Source organism: Arachis ipaensis, chromosome B3 (assembly GCF_059453495.1).
Source record: "Arachis ipaensis isolate K30076 ecotype BB chromosome B3, ASM5945349v1, whole genome shotgun sequence".
NCBI classification, from domain to species: Eukaryota; Viridiplantae; Streptophyta; class Magnoliopsida; order Fabales; family Fabaceae; genus Arachis; species Arachis ipaensis.
In genome coordinates, this window is record NC_142438.1 from 11,652,757 (window position 1) to 11,671,352 (window position 18,596).

At 32.6% G+C, this 18,596-nt stretch overlaps 2 protein-coding genes across 5 annotated transcripts; both read left to right on the plus strand.

Annotated features, from left to right (window-relative positions):
- The first annotated feature begins 5,385 nt into the window (after window positions 1–5,385).
- LOC107609204 (uncharacterized) lies at window positions 5,386–9,458 on the plus strand. Of its 2 annotated transcripts, XM_088510092.1 has the most exons (6): window positions 5,386–5,604; window positions 5,827–6,415; window positions 6,509–6,838; window positions 6,923–8,800; window positions 8,839–8,904; window positions 9,027–9,458. In XM_088510092.1, the coding sequence occupies exons 1-5, from the start codon at window positions 5,491–5,493 to the stop codon at window positions 8,883–8,885; spliced, it is 2,958 nt and encodes a 985-aa protein (XP_088366218.1). In that variant the 5' UTR covers window positions 5,386–5,490; the 3' UTR covers window positions 8,886–8,904; window positions 9,027–9,458. The 2 variants fall into 2 exon arrangements, with proteins under 2 accessions (XP_088366218.1, XP_088366217.1); XM_088510091.1 differs by having other exon boundaries at window positions 5,390–5,604; window positions 6,923–8,904.
- Window positions 9,459–15,186: 5,728 nt separating this feature from the next.
- On the plus strand, window positions 15,187–18,268 carry LOC107629537 (serine/threonine-protein phosphatase 4 regulatory subunit-like protein). Of its 3 annotated transcripts, none has more exons than XM_016332353.3 (8): window positions 15,187–15,446; window positions 15,544–15,662; window positions 15,732–15,827; window positions 16,350–16,398; window positions 16,666–16,762; window positions 17,392–17,444; window positions 17,567–17,629; window positions 17,761–18,268. In XM_016332353.3, the coding sequence occupies exons 2-8, from the start codon at window positions 15,559–15,561 to the stop codon at window positions 18,028–18,030; spliced, it is 732 nt and encodes a 243-aa protein (XP_016187839.1). In that variant the 5' UTR covers window positions 15,187–15,446; window positions 15,544–15,558; the 3' UTR covers window positions 18,031–18,268. The 3 variants fall into 3 exon arrangements, with proteins under 3 accessions (XP_016187839.1, XP_088366219.1, XP_016187840.1); XM_088510093.1 differs by having other exon boundaries at window positions 15,194–15,446; window positions 15,539–15,662; window positions 16,350–16,452; XM_016332354.3 differs by having other exon boundaries at window positions 15,194–15,446; window positions 15,539–15,662.
- The last annotated feature ends 328 nt before the right edge of the window (window positions 18,269–18,596 follow it).

Genomic DNA, 18,596 nt, shown 5'->3' on the forward strand with positions numbered 1-18,596 from the left:
AAGGGGCGGGGGAGGCACATGACGCGCAAGCGTCAGTGACGCGGACGCATCAATCATGTGTGCGTGAAAAATGAAAATTGACAGAGAGTTGAGCGGGAGTGGCGCTGGACTCATGCCTTTAGCAAAGACGATCCTACGCGAACGCGTACCCCACGCGTTCGCGTCGTTTGTGATTTTCGCCATTCACGTGGGCGCGTCACCCACGCGGGCGCGTGACCCGAAAAATCGACGTAAAAGGTGTCTGGACAGAGAGTTATGCTGGCTTGGGGCAAGAAGTGTGCTAAAAGCACAAATTTGGTCACGCGGACGCGTGATTGACGCATTCGCGTTAGTTGCACATATGGCCATCCACGCGTGCGCATGCACGACACGAACGCGTCATATGAGAATTTGGCTTCCAAGCCATGCGAACAGAAAGTCACGCGGGCGCGCGGCTGGCTTCGCGCGAATCGCACAAAATCCAGGGCACGCAGACGCGTGCCTGACGCTAACGCGTCATTATGAAGAATGCGCGATGTACGCGATCGCATGCATGACGCGAACGCGTCGTTTGCGCCGCCCAAGTTTCTTTCTCTCTTATTCTCTTATCCTTTTATTTTTCTTTCACCTTAATATTTGTCTCTTCTATTTTCAGTTCTTGTTTACTTGAGGACAAGCAAACCTTTAAGTTTGGTGTTGACGTTTTGCTTAAAGGTTTTCTGTTTATTCCTATGGCACAAAAAAGGAGGCGAATCATCTTCACAAAGGAGCGCAACCTGAAGAATAAAACAACCGCTAAGATAACCCAGGTGGTTGAGTTCCTTTCATTTTTTATTCCCTCCCGCTTTTATTATGTATGTTCCGGTTTCCTGCTACTTTGTTTTGTTTATTGCATGATCCTTTATTAGTAGATTCTTAGGTTATAGCTTAATTTTTCTGTTAAGTGCTTTAATTCTGAAAGATGTCTCATGTATTGCCCACTAAGCTTGAAATCAAAAAGAAAGAAGAACAGATGTAGTGCATGAGAATTTGAGTTTAATTTTTAGAGTAGTCTCATTTACTTAGATGTGGTGGTATTTTCTGTGATTCTGAATGAATGCTTGAACATTGCATATTTTTTATAGTGAAGTTTATGAATGTTAAAATTGTTGGCTCTTGAAAGAATAATGAAAAAAAAAGAGAATTGTTATTGATAATCTGAAAAATCATAAAATTGATTCTTGAAGCAATAAAAAGCAGTGAAAAACACAAAACTTGCGGGAAAAAAAATATAGAAAAAAAAAATACAAAGAGAGAAAAAGAAAAAGCAAGCAGAAAAAGCCAATAACCCTTTAAACTAAAAGGCAAAGGGTAAGAAGGATCAAAGACTTTGAGCATTAATGGATAGGAGGGTCCAAAGGAATAAAATCTTGGCCTAAGTGGCTAAATCAAGCTGTCCCTAACTATGTGCTTGTGGTGTGAAGGTGTCAAGTGAAAAGCTTGAGACTGAGCGGTTAAAGTCGTGATCCAAAGCAAAAAGAGTGTGCTTAAGAACTCTGGGCACCTCTAACTAGGGACTCTAGCAAAGCTGAGTCACAATCTGAAAAGGTTCACCCAGTTATGTGTCTGTGGCATTTATGTATCCGGTGGTAATACTGGAAAATAAAATGCTTAGGGTCATGGCCAAGACTCATAAAGTAGCTGTGTCCAAGAATCAACATACTGAATTAGGAGAATCAATAACACTATTTGGATTCTGAGTTCTTATGGATGCCAATCATTCTGAACTTCAAAGGATAAATTGAGATGCCAAAACTATTCAGGATTGCAGTTGTAAACCCCACTATAAGAAGAGACATGAGCTTAATCGAACTCTCATTCTCATGCAAATTCACATCCTAAGCTTATATTAGTTTTTGGTTGCTTGAGGACAAGCAACAATTTAAGTTTGGTGTTGTGATGCGTGAGCATCTTTCCTATCTTTTCCTAGTGAATTTGCATCTAACTTGTTGAGTTTAATTAAGAATTAATTATATTTTAGCCACTATGGATGCTATTTTGAGTTTTGTGCAATTTTATTCATCCTAGGTAGCATTCTGATGGATTTGATGAAGTTTCTACAGAGAAAGAGAAGAAACCAAGGAGATGACCAGCGAATACCGACGCGGACGCATGGCTCACGCGACCGCGCGCAATGGAGGAATTCGCAATGACGCGATCGCGTGCCTGACGCGAACGCGTGACCGACGCGTCCGCGTGACTCGCGAAAAAGGACATGCGCCATGTGCAGAAAACACAGATTGGAAGCTGCAGAATGGACAAATCAAGTGGTCCCCACCCATCAGCTGAAGACTTGTTAATTAATTCGAATTTAAATTCAAATATTATTTTAGGAAAAGATATTATTTTAATTTTAATTTTAGATATTTGATTTTTAAATTATTAGGATTAGTTATAAAAGGGATCCCAACAGGGTGGTTCCAGAACAACATTATTCCATACAAAATTTACATTCCATATTCCATGAGCAACTAATCCTCCATTGTTAAGGTTAGGAGCTCTGTCTATTGTATAGATTGATAATATTATTTTTCTATTTTAATTCATGTTTTGATTTATATTTCAATAATTATTTTCGTTCTTTATTTTATGAATTTGGGTGGAACGGAAGTATGACCCACGTTCTATTTGAGTTCTTGTATAACTTGGAAAAACTCTTTACTTGAACAATAGCTTGAAAACATATTATCCTGAATTTCTAATTGTTTGTATTTAACGGGATACGTGATATATAATCCCTTTATTTTTGGATAATTAGGATTCTTGTGGCATATAAACTAGAATTTGATCATCACCCTCTAATTGGAATTAATTGACCAAGGAATTGGCAGTTGATGAATTTTAGAGGAGACTAGGAAGGTCTAAGGAATTAGGGTCTAGTAACAAATAGTTTGCCATGAATTAAATCTTACATGATTAAAATTAGTTAATAAGAAAAGTCAATCCAGAAAATAGATAACTCTAAAGCCTTAACTGCATTCTCAATATTTTATTCCTCACCTATTCACTTGCCTGTCTTCAAACTCTTCTTTATTGTTTAATACTTTTGAACCCTCAATTACTCTTTTCTGTTTGTCTAACTAAGCCTATCAAATACTATTGTTGCTTAATCCATCAATTCTCGTGGGATCGACCCCTTACTTACGTAAGGTATTACTTGGTACGACCCGGTGCACTTGCCGGTAAGTTAGTGGGTTACAAATACCGCACCAGTTGTCGCTTCTAATTCGTTGCTGAATTGTTTGGTTAAAATGGAGAACGTTGAGGTTGCAAGGAAGCTGTATAATGAAATGCTTGTGACAGATGGTGGCACTGGTAAGGTTGAGGAAGGTTGAGGAAGGTAGAAGGTTGATTGTATCAAGACCTGGACACTAAACGACGTCGTATCAAGATCTGAAGGCCATTGAATCAAAACGGCGTCGTTTTGTTATTGTGCCACGCAGGCAGTTAACGGAACACGTCACCCAAGGTCAACCAACTCAGCGGACAAGATGACGGAAGGACTAACGTGGTCATATCCGTCATCTTTCGGGGACGATTTTGATTAATTTTATCTTTCGGGGATTCATATGGAGATCGAGGTATCTTTCAGGGACGATTTTGACTATTAACTCAAATATAGTCTAATTGGTTTAGTGTCATGTTTACCGAAAAATTTGTTATCAATTTTTATAAAACTATAGGTTAATTTAATTAAAATATTGAGATAAACATACAATTTTGTCTATAATATTAATATACTCTTATTGCTGCCAATGAGTCATAGTTCAAATGGTATAGTTTTTCTATACTCAACTAAGAGGTTGTGGTTTCGAGTTTCCTTATCTTTGGTAAAAAAAAAATTATATAATATACTATTATTGCCTATAGTTTAATTAAGTCGATGTAACTTTCCATTTTGGGTGTTTGATAAAACAAGTTGTGACACTCCCCACTCAAATGCATTATGAGAAGTAGCCCCCCAAAAAAGAAAAAGGCTTTACAAAGAAAGAAGATAGTCCAATGTATGCGATTATTATGGATTAAGAAATTTATGCGGAAGTGATCTTTAGTGGGTTCTATGTCCTAAGTCCTAACATCATATGTATGAGAAATTGATCTGTCTTAAGATTCTAATATATTTATTGGTATATTTAAAATCTATTTTTACTTTTTTGAGTATTTAGTATTTATTATATCCAGGGCCACGTTTAAAATCTTTTTTATGTTTTATATATACCCTTTAATCACTCAGGGCAAAAAATTGCCATTATCTAGCGTTGGTGGAATTTGTTTATTAATAATTAATAAATTATGAGTATAATAATAACAAATGTGATATCGGAAATTGACTTCTTGGGTTCAAGTTTCAAGACTAGAAATCTAGATAATTTATGTGATATAAAAATTGAGTTTAATTTTAAAAATTTATCCGTGTATAAAAATTAAATTTTTTAAAATTTGAAAAATTAATTTGATTAATGAATAATATTTAAGAGACCATTTTGATAATTTATTTATTTTCTTTAATGTATATGAATACTGATAATGATAATGATATTTCAAGACAAAAAATGTTAGTTAAACACACCAAAAAAAAATAAATAATAGAAATAGAAATAGTAGATATTATTGTGAGTAATATCAATGAATTCAACCCTCATGCCATATTCATGAATGTATCACACCGAGAGGTTGCTGATTTTTCAATTTTATTTTTAATTTTTAATATTTTCTTATCAAAAATAGAAAGACTCGAATTCGCAATCTTTTATGTGAGTATGAAAAAATTATGTTATTTGAGTTATAACTCATTGAGTATATATATATATATATATATATATATATATATATATATATATATATATATATATATACATGCTGAAGATAAAAAGACTCGAAATCGCGACCTCTTAAATGAATATGCGAAGACTATGTCATTTGAAGTATAACTCGTTGGCTTTTATTACTAATAGGTAAAGTATCTCATCGTATTAAATTACTTCTATGTTCTATCCACAACTTTGAAAAAGAAACAAAATAAAAATATTTAATAAACAATAAAAATTAATTTAAAATTATTTTATTTTATTTTTATTAATTACTTTTAAAATAAATATATAATATTAAATATTAAATATTATATACATAAAATTATGAATATTAAATTAAATAAAATAAAATAATTTTAAATTATTATGTATACTGAAGTAAATAAACTCGCCACTCACGGTCACCAATCATGTTTTAATCTTTTAATCCAACAAAAAATTCAAATTTCAAATTCAAGCTCCCAACGGTCACATTCCTTAACGTTTCTCTACCCTTAACGGCTAAACCGCCGACTACACTGTACAAATACCACACACCCCTTACTCTGCAATCTGCTACACTATCACCATTCACTTGTTGACTTTCGCTTTCTTTTCAAACTCTCTCTCTCTCTCTCTCTCAATCCAAAACATCTTGTTTTGTTTCCTCTTTCACTCGATCATGGACTTCCACAGCCTCTCAAGGAAGGAGCTTCAAGCACTTTGCAAGAAGAACAAGATTCCCGCCAACATCACCAATGTTGCCATGGCTAACGCTCTCTCGGCTCTTCCCCATGTAACGATTCTGCCCTTTTTCTTCGTATTCTTTCATTATTCCTTAGATCATCTCAATTGTTTGTCATTGCAAAATTCTATTGCTGTTCTGTTCTGTTCAATTTTGATTTTTTTTTATTCATGCCGAAATACCCTTTTGTGACTATGTAAAGTGGGAACAATGAACCAAAATTTCATTTTCGTTTTTTTGTTAAATAAATTTCTTTTCCCCAAATTGGTTCAGGTTGAAGGATTGGATGAATTTTTTAATCCAATTGAAGCTGAAAAAGCAGCTGAAACCCCCATTCCTCATCGTGGTGCGGCGTCTAGAACCGCAACCGGAAACAAACCTGTTAGAGAAGAACAACAAAGCTCAAAGGTGGTGTCTTCGCAGAGGCCTCAGCGTGGGACTAGAAGAGCAGGAAATGGTGACGGAGTGATAGCATCTGAGCAAGAGAATAAAGATGCCAATGTTTTGGTTACTCCTGCTGCAAAGAAAAGGGCTCCTGCAGTTTCTTTGCGCAGAAAGAAGGAAGTTGAGGCGGTTGAAGATGATGAAGAGAAGAATAGGGGCAATGAAAAGATCATTGATTTGACCGAGACTCCTGCTGCTGTTCCAAGCAGTAGGACAAGGGCCACTGGCCGGAAAACCAAGGGAACTTCGGTTCAGCAAGGATATAGTACTCGAAGGTCGGTGAGGTTGCTTGAGAAGAACCTGTCCAACATGAGCTTGATGGATGCTGAAGACAATGGACTTGAAAAGGTTGATGATGTTTCTGAAGAAATCATTAGTGTGTCTCAGCAAATTGAAGACTCTGCAGATACCGAAGAGGGTAATGTTTGGTTGTTAAATTGTGTAAATTGATTCATTCGATGTTATCTCAACTTCTGTAGCATGATTTTGATATATGCTGTATTTGGTACAGTGTCTGATGCAGGGGCTAGTTTGAAGACTGTGACTGACGTGGTTTCAGGAGAAACTAATGAACAAGAGGTCTGCTCTATGGAAATGAAAACTGAATCTGAATACCACCAAGTCAATGATTTGGGTTCAGAAGTGCAAGCAGTTTCTGTGGAAGAAATTGATGTTGAGCCTTTGCTGGAGGCTGAATCAGAAGACAAGGGGTCAAGTTTGAAAGCTGATTCCGTGCCACGTGAAACAAATGTGAAGTTGGAAGGAAGTTGTGAAACACTGGAAGATTCGAATAAAGGGGACCAAGCAATAGAGGAGAATGATGTGCACGGAGGCGATGAAGGTTTGTTCTTTTCTTATTGTTGTAGATCTGCATGATAGAATCTTTCTGTTAAGTTATCTGAGCATGGTGGTCTTCACTTTGCAGGATCTGAGTTATCTGAAATAGAGGATGATGACAAATCTGAAGATGAAAAGGACTCAGCAAGTTCTGATGCAGTTATTGAACTGAATTCATCCAATGTTTGTTCTTCTGATGAGCCCCAAGAAGAAGATTGTGAAGTCAAATTGCACCATTCTGAAGAATTATCATCAGAAGTTGGTGAGAATCTAGAAGAAGAATCTGAAATCAAATTGGAGAACTGTGAAGAATCCATGGAAGAGGGATTGGAAAAGATCAATGCATCTGACCTCTTCGATGTGCCTTCTGCTCAAGCCTCAGAAAATCTAACTGTTATTGATAATTCTGAGCTCTTGGAAAAATCCTCCACCATGGAGGAAGAGAAATTAATTGATGGTGCTTCTGATGTTATCGGTGCATCATCTGCTGAAGAATCCAAGACAGAGGTTGAGGAAATGGATAGTAATGCTTCAGAAGAGGATTATGCAAATCCAAATTCTGAGAACTCTTCTGATGTTACTGAGAAAAGCAACAGTCTTGAAGATATCACTCTTCAAAATCACCAAGGAAAATTAGAAGAAACATCTGAGGATTTAGAAGAAAAGGATGCAAGTGCTGCTCAGATCTGCATTGAATCCTCCGCAGATGTTAACCATGTTACTCTTGAATCATCATTGATCCATTTAGCTGTACGAGAAGCAGAAGAACAAAAGGATGAATCTGATCAATTGAAAGGTAATGACCAACATGAAGATTCTAATGATGATGCAGCTGCAGAAGAAATTGCAACACATGATGATTCATTATCTCTGCCGATTCTCAATCCCGAAAAGCTAGTTGAAGATGATCTCTCATCAGAAGTTGTCATTTCAGATAAAGAACAACATCATGCAGTCGCAGAAGAAGTTGCAACTGATGATGCTTCACTCTCTCTGCTGAGTTTCAATTGTGACACAGCTGTTGAAGTTGATGTTTCATCAGTTGCAGATAAAGAACAACATGAAGAATCTAATGTTCATGCAGTCGCAGAAGAAGTTCCCACTGACGATGCTTCACTCTCTGTGCTAAGTTTCAATTGTGACACAGCTGTTGAAGGTGATGTTTCTTCAGTTGTCGTCATTGCAGATAAAGAACAACATGAAGATTCTAATGTTCATGCAGTCGCAGAAGAAGTTGCCACTGATGATGCTTCACTCTCTGTTGTGAGTTTCAATTGTGACACAGCTGTTGAAGGTGATGTTTCATCAGTTGCCATTGCAGATAAAGAACAACATGAAGAATCTAATGTTCATGCAATCGCAGAAGAAGTTGCAACTGATGATGCTTCACTCTCTCTGCTGAGTTTCAATTGTGACACAGCTGTTGAAGGTGATTCATCAGTTGCCATTGCAGATAAAGAACAACATGAAGAATCTAATGTTCAAGCAGTCGCAGAAGAAGTTCCCACTGATGATGCTTCACTCTCTCTGCTGAGTTCCAATTGTGACACAGCTGTTGAAGGTGATGTTTCATCAGTTGTCATTGATGATGCTTCACTCTCTGTGCTGAGTTTCAATTGTGACACAGCTGTTGAAGGTGATATTTCATCAGTTGTCATTGCAGATAAAGAACAACATGAAGAATCTAATTTTCATGCAGTTGCAGAAGAAGTTTTCATTGAAGATAAAGAACAAAATGAAGAACCTAATGATGATTCAGCTGCAAAAGAAACAGCTATGGATGCTTCAATGCATATGCCGAGTTTCAACTCCAACACGCTGGTGAAAGCTTGTAATAATACTCCAATACAATCTGTTGTTGTTGAACAATCACAGGAAGAAACAAAGGGTGTTGCAAATGAGATTCAAACAGTGGACAGTGCTGTTGGTATGAAGGAGAACCGAACCGATGATTTGCATCAAAAGAGTGTGAAGGAGAACCGAACCGATGATTTGCATCAAAAGAGTGTGAGAGAACTAAGGAAGATGTTAAAGAAGTTGGGGCTGAATAATAATAATGCTGCTGGGAAGGTGAGGCTGAATTTCTTATTCTATATCAGTTGTTAATTGCATTTTATTTTAAATCTATTTGAGTTATCAATTTTGCATTTAAGTGGTATTCTTATTAAGTGTTGACTGTTCAACATGTGCAGGAAGTGGAGAGGAAAAGAACTGCACTGCAGGTGCTGCCAGAGAACCAGAATACTCCAAAGGCTAAGTGATTGGCTTGAACAAATTGTTTACCACAAGAGTTTTATATGGACGTTGGCTTGAACAAATTGTTTACCACAAGAGTTTATATGCACGTTTTATGTAGTTTAGGAAGCAGTTTGAATGTCCAAATAATATTTGCTTAGATAGTTGGATACAACATACAAGGGGAGGGTCCAAACTTTTGGTTTTGACCCTCATATGCACTATATTTTGCTTTTCTCAGTCAAGTTGCAGATTTTTATTGCAATTTCTGTTAGATATTATGTTTTTCTTATTATCATTTTAATGGAATATTTCTGTCTAGTATCTATGACACCTGTTTACCATTCGCCTACTGTAATCTATTTTAATGTAATCTATTTTTCTATGAAGTTCATCTTTCTCCCTTCTTTTAATATGAAAAAATCATTTATGTAAATTCAATATGGACAACGATCGATATAGCAATCATCTCTTACAAAAAGATAAAGACAGTCCTATAAACATGCTCAATTTCCTTTTCTTTTTAAATTTTAAACATTTGAATTTGAATGTAATCCAGGACAGAAATTTTTTTTTGGTTTAACATTAGTTCACATGGCATTTGTCCTTTCTCCTCGTTTAGAGAAGATTTGATTCTTACCTGATGTAATAATGACAAAAAAAAGGCGTAAGTATATATATATATATAAGGATAATTATAATGTACAGATGCAAGTGTATAAAGATTTACAAATATTCTCATTAGAAGAAGATAATAACAACACGTGTCCATGAGCCATGATAGTGGGAGCAGCGTAGAATTGTGCAGAGAAAGCTAACCCACTACAGAACCGAGCTTCCTACGCTGGAATGGTGGATGGCTCTGTTTGGTTTTAATTTGTTTTTTTGGACAATATCCAAATAGATAGTTGGATCATTGCATGCCTTTGCCTTTGCAATGAATTGGCCCGAGAACAAAAAAGTAATCAACTAATAATAATAATAATAATAATAATAATAATAATAATAATAATAATATGATAATTATATGATAATGACACCGGTTATTAATAACCAATTTATATTTTTCTAAATAAATTTATTTAAAAAAAATATTTTTATTATAATTATATTACAATATTACAATTAATATTTAATGAATAATGCACAATTATACTAATTTAAAAAAATATCTTTATTATTTATCTATTCTATTATATAAAAATAAGATTTTTGCACTTAATAACAGAACTAATGCGACATGCTCTTAAGGTGTTTCCTGATTTATTTCATTTGATTCGTTAAAGCAAATCAATTATAATTAATTAATTATATCAATTAATTAATTTGATTAGACATTCAAATTTTACCATTTATTATAATTAATTATATCAAATTAATTAATTTAGTTAATTATATTAATTATTTGATTTGATTAGAGTAAATATCGAATTATTTAATAAATAATAAATATGATAACGAAACATATAAACCATGAGCCTTGAACTCCAAACTTGGAAGACCCAAAGAACGAAAATCGTAACCCTAATCTACAAAACACAATTCGTATACCCTTGAGAGACGAAACGATATAGACAAATTTCTAAAAGCCAAATCCTGAACCGTAAAAAGTCAGTTGATTTGGTTATTCCTTTTTGGAACAGTACACAGCAAGATTAATTCTAGAACCTGAACCCCGCAAGCCGAACCCAGAAACTCGCAACCGTGAAAACGGTGAACCATGGTCTGGGAGCCAGAGAACCAAATTTTGTAAAAATTATACTCGGAATCGTAAATTGCAGTTGATGTATTTATCTCTTTTAGTAAAAGGACATCGTAATAATGTACGTTGAATCGTGAACCCTAAACCCTGAACCATGGAGGATGAGATGTGAATGTTGAATCCGAATCTGTAAATTGAAATTCGTATTCCGAAGTCAGTCAACCATAAACCATAATCTGATAAACCGATCAGTAGAATGAGTTGAATCATAGTTGTAAGAATCAAACCGATAAAATTACTGATTCACTATTTATTTGATTTAACTGATTAATTATTAGTTAAATCGATAAAATCGGTATTGCATAGATAAAAAATATAAAATAGTCAAAAGTGTGAAACTAAAATTTAAAATAGATGTGTTCACTAATACTTGTGCCAATTCAATCAACTTTCACTAAGTTATTTTCAACAAGTTATAGTGGTGAACCCATAACCACCGTTGGAGTAGTTCCGCCTTTTAAGGAGGATAACCATCCCTTTATCTTAGGGAAGTTGAGGTTTGACTCTTGGAAGTAGGTTGAGAGATTTTAGGGGCAATTACTTATTCAAATAAGTGTTATCTGCTAGCTAACCATCGTTCCCGACTTCCTTATGGTGGAGCCTGTGTCGAACCCGACCTCTTGTTATTATTTTTAACGACCAATATGGATTGATGACCAAATGTTTAATTCAATCAACTAAGTCAAACTGAATTCGACTAACAAAATCAAACTGAATTTAATAATTATGCTTAAAATAATTTTTACTAATTCTTTTTATCTAAGAATTTAATTTCATTAAACAAAAAAATGAGGGTCATCTTGGTTTTTTGAAAATGTAATTTTTTTTTGCTTTTTGATAAACAGAAAAAAGCTATTGCACATTAGGGAGTAAGCTTTAACTTATATTGTTTAAGATTTAAGAGTATAAGATTTGGGTTTAAGTTTAGAGTTATTATTATTATTTTTTTTGTGAAGGTTGGTGGTTATATAGCTCGTTTGTCGATAAGTTTCTGCAAGCTTTTTCGTCGAGATGAATTATATGTCGGTATTAAAAAAATAAGGGAGTGAATATCTGTAAAAAGCACTCCGATGTTCAAGTCAATAAGTGAATAATAGGTTTTTCAATAAAAATAAATTTTTAAAAATATTTTTGTGTTTTGCGAATATATCTGATCTGACCCAATCCGCAAATGTACGGATCAGAGCGAATCCAAACTTAAAAACTGTGGATATTGGATCCCATGATTTTAGTGCAGATCGGATCGAAATTTTGGCCATATCCAATCTGATCCAATATGCGTTCATCCCGTTGAATCTCCGAGTAATTTTGCCATTAATGGAAAGTAATAACGCATTTGAGCATTTTGAAAAAATGTTTGTAATTTTGCCATTCAAAAGCATGTATGATAAATAAGACAAGAATATAATTAAAAAAATAAAATGTTAGTAATTACTTAAAATAAATAAAAAAATAAGTTATAGTGTATTATTATGTTTAAATTATTAATAATTAGAAGAATAGAAGGTCAGTAATTATTTTAAATAGACATTAAATTCAGTTTTATGGTATTAATTTATTTGAATTGTTAACAAAATTTTATAATTTTCAAATTTATATCTATTCAATTTATGTATTTTATTTTATTTTACTTTAACAAAAAATTAAAACGTGCCTTTTTAATTATTTTTTTAGAAAGTATAGTAAAATGAGTTATATCAATTATAAATAATTATCTATAATTAAACTAATTAATTGTGTTAATTTGTAAGATGAATAACATATAATAAATGGTGCAAAATTAATTAAATAAATTAATAATTAATAAATAGAAAAATAAAAAAGATTTTCTTTTATTGTCTTTTGATAACTACACATTTTTATTCGTTCACTTTTTCTTTATCTCTTCCTTTCATATTTATTTCTTTTAATTTATTATTGAACCAAATCAAGTATACTAATTATTTGTATTAACTAATTAAGTATTTTTTATGGGCTCTGCTAATTGTGCCCTTAGAGCATAGGCTAAAAACATTATAAAAATAAATATTTTATAAAAATTATTGAAAAATAAATATTTTTTAAAATATGTCCTTAAGAGACAAGTTAGCTAAATTATTTTTTAATTTAACGTGTTTGATTCATTCAACTGTATTAATTATAACTAATGAATTATATTTAATTTGATTTTATTAGAATAAATAATATTCCATCATTTAATATTTTATTTGATTCATTAAATTACATCCATCATAACTAATCAAATATTTAATTTAATTAGAATAGATATTAAATTATTTAAAATTTTGTTTGATTCATTAAACCACATAAATATTAAATGATTTAATAAATAATATATAAGACAATGAATAATATTAATTAAGTTAATTACATAATAAAAAATTATGAATAATATTTTAAATAATAATAAAAAATAAGATCACTATTTTCATATACTACAAAGTTTATAAAAAAAATTTAGACAATAAATCAATTCTCAATAAATTATACATTAGCTCTGTTAAAAAAATTAAATGATATATTAGATATTATTATTTGTGTACTAATATATATATATATATATATATATATATATATATATATATATATCATCGATTATTAAATTATAATTAATTTCTAACTCAATTTTTGGTAATTAAAATTTAAATTATTAAAATTATTAAATACTGAATATTTTGCAGCTAACTAATTTTGTTTTTGTTATTAAAATTTTAAAAAAGGTAAGTTGTTAATCAATTCTAAATTCAAATTTAAATTTAAATTCTTGTAAGAAAATATTTTGAATTTTTTTCACTAACTAGAATTAATTTTAAAATAAAAAATTATTTTATACATTATATTATAAAATAGTATAGTCATTCATTTTTTTTAATGGTAATTATTATCAAATAAAATAATTTAAAAATGGAGAAAAACATATATTCCAATCTAGGAATAATAATTCATTTTTCCATAGAATAAATTATATATTGAATAACAAAAGTTATTATAGTTTCTTTTTACACAAATTAATATATTCAACTACAGTGTTTTGGTAATATTGCCAAAAAATATTAATCAATCTAATAGTTTTTGTAATGACATAAGTTTATAAGTTTAGAAACTTGAAAATCATGTAATAAAATATAAAATTTTAACCCGTAATAACGTTGATCATATTGTTTGACTTCCTCAATAAATATGATACCAATAAATAAAATTGTCACAGTTAAATTTCAACAAAGGCAAATCTCCATAAGTATTGCTATCATCAATTAGAATTGTTCTACTTTCAAGACAAATACTATTTTCTTTTACTGTATTTTCCAACTCGACAGATCGAGAACTAATTATCCACGGATTGAAACTCCATTTATTAAGGGTCTGCCACTAGCCAATAAGTTGTTACATACACAAGATGGGATTCGAAATTCTAATACTTAATTAGGTAGACGAGTGAGATGATCACTCAATCAATCCAAATCAATTAAGATAAATACTAATTATTTTTAATATTAAAAATAATTAAACTTTGATTTTAATTATAATTTTATAAAATGTTTATAATAATACTTATTAAATATATTTTTGTTTAATCTCTTTTAATAAAAAAAATTATATATTTTTATTAATTATTTCATATAGTGTACGGGAATATACACTAGTGTATTTAAAAAAACGTGTAGTCTTTGCCAAAAATATTTTTTTATAAACCTCCATTAGAAATTTATATTACTATAAAATTGTTATTAGGCAAAAAAAATCTTAAACAAAACTCTTAAAACTCTCAAATAAAAAATAAATAAGGTTGTCAATTGTCAAATTTTTATATATGATCACTTAGCTCAAATGTGCTTTTAGCCAAGCCACCAGTCTTTCTACAGCCATGGTCACAAGCTGATTGCTACAAGAGACAATAAAAACACGTATCCATAGATAGAAATTTCAGAGAGAATCTCTGTACCTTACATCTTTACCGTAGTGTGACCCATAAATAAATGGGTACATTAATTTTGTGCAAAAATAGGATTAACTCCCCCCCCCCTCTCTTCTTTTAATATTAATTTTGTGCTATTCTAACATCAAATTAATTTTATGCAATATACCATTAACTACAACAAATATCAAATTAATTTTATGTAATATATCATTAACTACAACAAATAAAAAATAATAATTTATAGTACAAATATATTTAATTCTAGAATAGATAAATTATACGTTGTTGAGTTACGTTGTATTCTAAATTTCAAATTTTAATATTATTGTGTAATAAAAAGTAATCAGCTAAAACGTGAATTTATCACAAACTTCAAATACATGGATGGAACTTAGACTGAAGCAATTAGGCTACAAAAAAATACATCATACATGGGAAAGCCCAGACATGTGGGCTAGATGGCCCAAATTGGAAAGCCCAATACTGAGGAAGAGAACTTGAGCTCACCGTTTTCACAGCTCAACATACTGACACTTGCTCCCTCCGCAGACGACGACGGAGCCTCCGCCGTGATTTCACACAGTACAGAACCACAGAGGCCCCTGCTCCTTTTCTCCGCCCTCAAAATACCACACTTTCATCGTTCACTTATCTAAAAAACCTAACAACTCTTTCCGTATTCCAATTTTTAACAAGGTATGTATCTACCCTCTCATCGTGCTTCTTTCGTATGTACACATCTTCAGAAAGATACGTATCCGCCACTGTATGAAACCCTACTTTTATAGTGCAGCTGGAGGAGACTCTCATGGAGGTTCCATCGAGTGAGAATTTAGAGCAAACAGCGGTTTCCTCAGTCGACGCCGTTAATCCACACAGTGATGATGTGGTACCTGATTCTTCCAACCACAGGTACTTCATTGTTACGGGAGACTTCTTGTTTGTCCTTGATTCGTTTTTCTGATTCATTTCCTTTTTTAGGGATGGTGAGCAAGATAGTGAGCAAAGGGATGATGATGTTTCTCGGGAAGAAGTGAGGAAGGTTCTAGAAGTCATTGCATCTACTGGGAAGTTCTGGTGCGAGTCGTTTTAGTAACTGAATTTTTGTTCCTTTAGGTTATGGCTGGTTGATCTGAGAAATATGATTATTGTTTTGTGTGTAACTGAACATTGTTAATGCACACGGTAAAAATTAAATATATAGATGTGAAATACAATACAATACAATGGAATAGAAAGACGTGAAATGATGTAGTACTATTTTGCATTGATTCTCCACAGAAATCTTTGCTTGTGCATGATGATAGTTCCAAAAAATTAAATATTAAGATCTGTGATGTACCAAACCCTGAACTGATGATAAGATTCTTGAAGGATCAAGTTCATGTTATTTTGTGTTTGATTATCATAGTTAGTGACCGAGTTAGATGGCTGAGATTTTAGGGATTCTTTTTCCCCGTCATCAATTAGGTGCTAAGGCCGTCTTTTGGCACCTTACCATCACTCTAGTTATTGGTTCATTGGTTGTTTCAGTGGACCTAGACTTGGAAATGGACCTTTATTTTTGAGTGCTAATGTGGTGCACTTTCTGAATGACAGGCATGACTGGGATAAGCTCAAGACTATGCTATCTTTTCAGCTGAAGCAGGTATGGGGAGGTATGCTAGCATGCATTCTTGTGTATATTGTATTGGTTCTTAGTGTATTGGTTCTTAGTGGTATGCTAGCACGTAGTTTTTTTATACTTTGTAACTTGTAAGTTCATAATGTTATTAAACTTGTGTTATTCTAGCATGATAGTTCTTACTTTCAACACATGGTATGAAAAGCGACGTTGTTTTTGTTTGTTAATAGTGACCTTACACTTAAAGTGTTTTGTCTTTTTAATAATGCTTTCACCATATTTGTAATACAGGTATTAGCAGAGTACCCTGAGGCAAAAATGACTAGTGAACAGCAATATGCTTCTTTAGGAGAATCCTACTCTGAGGTGGTCAACAAGTTGGATGATGGTACCATATTGTTAGCCAAGAATCTATAGAGTAGACCAATCTTTGAAATTACTTTTGATAAAAGTTATTGAACTGAATTATTTGGAAATGTTAAACATTTTCAATTTTATAGATTATCTAGCACCAAAATAAAACAACAACATTAACCAAATTTTTTAGACAATATGTTAATGAATTACGTAATTTCTGGTAATTCTTAATATTCAAATTCTTGTAATAGTTTTGATTATGCCTACTTGTTGTTCTAGGGTTTAACTCGAACCTATAGCAGTTGTTTGGTAGAAGATTAGCAATGAAAGAAAAGCTTCCAAGGCTTAGCATGAGCTGTATTGATCATTGAGCTGATAACTCATTCATACATATTTAAATGAAATTCACTCTATCTTATTTGATGCCATAATGAAGTAGCCTTTGTTTAGCTGTTAGAACAATGTTTCTTATTTTATGATAAACTTCTATACTCAACCCAGGCACCTTCATTCATATTGCACAACAAATCTCCTAAGTCTAAAATTCATCTCTTTTCAGAATGTGTACAATGTTTGTTAATTACTTAGGTTCTTACTTATTTTAAGTGTTTATTCTGTTCTTGGTTCACTAAACTATTTGGTAATTTATCTGGATTGTAGCGCTTACTTGTTTCATTGAAGGTCCTCCCTTTACATTGCAAAGGCTTTGTGAGGTATATCCAGTTCTTTTGTATGTTGTCCAATAGCATATTGGAGCATCAGTGTCTGAGTTTATCTGTTCAACATTATAACATGGTTACATAAAATAATGTTTCTCTGATATTGCACTGAGCAGATCCTATTGGATGCAAAAGGCATTTATCCACATCTTTCGAAGCTTGCTTTGGCCCTGGAAAAGGTATCCTTCATCGAGGCAAATCAAATCCTGTATTTGGAGTTGTTTAATGATTCATTTTATGATCAGTTATCAACTCATATGTTGTTTGATGAAAGCAATGTTTCTCGACTCGTGTGGTGTTTCATTTGTAGAACTTGTTAGTTACATCCACATTGACAATATCTACTGATCCATTTCCACAAGCAACAACAGTACAAGAGCTAGATGAGCAAGAGAATGCAAATGAAAAACAACAGCTGCAACTCGATGGCATAGAAAATGGCACTGAACCTCCGGTAGCTGACAAGGATGAAGTGATGGCTGAGGCAGATACAGGTGAGGATATGACCATTGACACAGTTGCTTCGGAAGACGCTAAATCATCAGAAACAAAGTCTGAGCCAGATGCTAATAATGCATAGCCTTTGTTTTGTGTTCAATGTTGTATGTTAAATCCATTACTTGATATGAGCATTTGATCCGTATATTTTCTGCTGTTGAGCACGAACTGCTATGAGGACATTATGGACATTGATCATTGCAGTGTTAATCCTTACATTTTCGAATTTCTTAGCACTTGAAATCAGGACTTTGTATCTCTTAGATGCTATGATTATATTGGTGGCATGAGGATCAAGATCTGTGCATCATGCTTTTTAATCTTCTGAAGCTATTTTACACATTTGTCATCCTCATTACTCCGAAGCTACATTTTTTATTGATTGGTTTTCACTTTTCAGCAATGAATGCCTCCTTTTGGTTAAATTGAATTAGGTCTTGTGCAATCCGAATCTTTAAAGGAAGGGTTTCTTATGTGAAATATTTTTCTGATGGGGCCGATCTTTAGGGAATGAGAACCGGGTTCTACTTCTACAATATTATTCGTGCACTAAATATTTTTTATACTCATATAAAAATATTGTTATAATTAATTATATATTTGGATTGTTTTTCTAATTAACAAAAAAAACATATTGGTTGTTAAGGA